Source organism: Penaeus japonicus, unplaced genomic scaffold (genome assembly GCF_977035675.1).
Source record: "Penaeus japonicus unplaced genomic scaffold, GWHDUDI00000001_assembly GWHDUDI00000038, whole genome shotgun sequence".
Lineage (NCBI taxonomy): Eukaryota > Metazoa > Arthropoda > Malacostraca > Decapoda > Penaeidae > Penaeus > Penaeus japonicus.
The window spans coordinates 10896943-10899442 of NW_028234440.1; the positions used below are offsets into that span (position 1 = coordinate 10896943).

The window sequence follows — 2500 nt, forward strand, 5'->3', positions numbered from 1 at the left end:
AGGGGGGTAAGTATCTCAGACATGAATTCCAGTAAATCCATTTCGTCTTTTTCGTCCCCTCCCTCCTCGTCTTCTTCACCCTTTTCCTCCTCCTCCTCCACTTCATCGTCTTCTATTTCCTCTTCCTCCTCCTACTAATTGTCGTCGGCATTGCCCTTCTCACCCTCCTTCTCCTCCTTCTCGTCTTCCCCCTCTTCCCAGCCTCCCGCTCTTACTCCTCCTCGTCGTCTTCTTCTTCTTCTTCTTCTTCTTCTTCCTATTTCTCATCCTCATCCTCTTTCATCTCCTCGTTTTCTTTTTCCTTCTTTCTCCTACTCCTCGTCCTCGGCCTCCGCCGGACTCTGCGCGCCGCGGGGTCCATTCAGCTTCTTCTTGTCTCCTCATACCTCGCCGCGTCATGCTTCGCGGTGTCCGCGGTCTCGGTCGGCCGGCGCCGGCCGTCGGCTGCGGCCGCCGCCTCGTCGCCGGGGCCTCCTCCATCTCCTGCGTCTCGTCTTCTTCTTTCTCCCGTCTCCATGTCCTTACTACCAGACCCTCGTCTGCTTCCGCGCCTACCCCCTCGTTCTCCTCCAACCTCGTTTTTCTTCGACTTCCGCTCCCTCCGGTGTCGTCCTCTCTCCCTCTCTTTCCTCTCCGTTTTCTCCTCGTCTTGCCTCCTCTGTCCGCCTCATGCGTCTTGATGAATTCATATTTAAAACGAAGAGATTAAAATGGAATAGTCTGAGGTGAATTTTGGGGGACGTCCTGCCAGGTGACCTCCCCCAGCTTCCCTGATTTTCTCCCCTCCTAGGCCCGCTTCTCTGTATCTATCCTGACATCTACCCCCTACCACCCTTTCCCTACCCCCCCTACCCATCCCTATCCCCTTCCTCTGCCCTCCCACTACCCCCTACCACCCTTTCCCTACCCCCTACCCATCCCTATCCCCTTCCTCTGCCCTCCCACTACCCCCTACCACCCTTTCCCTACCCCCTACCCATCCCTATCCCCTTCCTCTGCCCTCCCACTACCCCCTACCCCATTCCTCTGCCTCCTATGCTCCCCCTCCCTCTCCCCCCCGCTAACCCCACGCGCTCTTTGGCTGTCTGTTGCTCTCTTTGCCTTCGTCTTGTTGTTTTTGGCCTTCGTCTCCTTTCCTTTATTCGAATTTACTTCTTGTTTTACTTTTTTTCTTTGGCTTTATTTTCTTTGGGGAAGAAGGAGAGAGAGAGAGAGAGAGAGAGAGAGAGAGAGAGAGAGAGAGAGAGAGAGAGAGAGAGAGAGAGAGAGAGAGAGAGAGAGAGAGAGAGAGAGAGAGGCATCCTTCCCACCCTCCCATTATCCTTCCCTCTTTCCTCACCACCCGCCCCCCTACTCTCCTTCCCACCCTTTCTTCTTCCATCCTTATTACTTCTTTCCCTCCTTCCTTCCCCCCCCCCCTCTCCTCCTTCTTCCTTACCTTTTCCCTCCTTTTCTGAGAATCTAAGAGAGAGAAAGAGGATAAGGCACCCTACCTTCCTCCCACCTTCCTTCCCTTCCTCCTTCCACCTTCCTTACCCCCTTCCCCCCTCCACCTTCCTTACCCCCTTCCTCCTTCCACCTTCCTTACCCCCTTCCCCCCTCCACCTTCCATACCCCCTTCCCCCCTCCACCTTCTTTACCCCCTTTCCCCCTCCACCTTCCATACCCCCTTCCCTCTACCATCCTAACCCCCTTCCCCCCTCCACCTTCCATACCCCCTTCCCCCTACCTTCCTAACCCCCTTCCCCCCTCCACCTTCCATACCCCCTTCACCCTACCTTCCTAACCCCCTTCCCCCCTCCACCTTCCATACCCCCTTCACCCTACCTTCCTTACCCCCTTCCCCCTACCTTCCTAACCCCCTTCCCCCCTCCACCTTCCATACCCCCTTCCCCCTACCTTCCTAACCCCCTTCCCCCCTCCACCTTCCATACCCCCTTCCCCCTACCTTCCTAACCCCCGCACCGCCACCCTCCCACCTCATCCCCTTCCCCCCTCCACCTCCCATACCCCCTTCACCCTACTTTCCTAACCCCCGCACCGCCACCCTCCCACTTCATCCCCTTCTAATAAGCCGTATCACCCCTTCCTCCCTCCGCAGACGTCGGAGCAGCGAGACATCTGCAACAAGAAGGGTCCCCCCGACCTGGACGGCTTCGACAACCCGAGCGCCCGGGTTCGATTGGAGTCCGTTTTCAACCAGGGCGGTGGTGGAGGCGGTGGTGGCGCCTCGTGGACGGTGGTTTGGCTTGTGGCGCTCCATAAACGTTCCCTACCGTTAATTTGTCTTCTATGGTGTGGTCCCTTTATGGTGATTGAATGGTGGGTGATGTTATTAGTTTGTGTGGGGGTTCGCTGTGTTTGGTTTGGTTTATTGTGGTATTTGCGTATTTATTTTGTTGGTGATTTTTTTTATCTTATTTTGGTTTTCTTTTTTTTTCGTTTTCTTTCAATTTTTTCTTGGTTTTATTTTTTATTCTTTTTATTTGCTTCATATCTT

The 2500-nt window shown here is 54.9% G+C and overlaps 1 protein-coding gene across 1 annotated transcript in view; it reads left to right on the plus strand.

Moving 5' to 3' along the window:
* Positions 1 to 2500, plus strand: part of LOC147467083 (tyrosine-protein kinase receptor-like) — a gene marked incomplete at its 5' end in the record, with an annotated part of 10908 nt that overhangs the window by 4678 nt on the left and 3730 nt on the right. Inside the window, 1 exon segment of the mRNA XM_086533008.1 lies at positions 2102 to 2242. Within this exon segment, the coding sequence (XP_086389134.1) occupies positions 2102 to 2242 (141 nt within the window).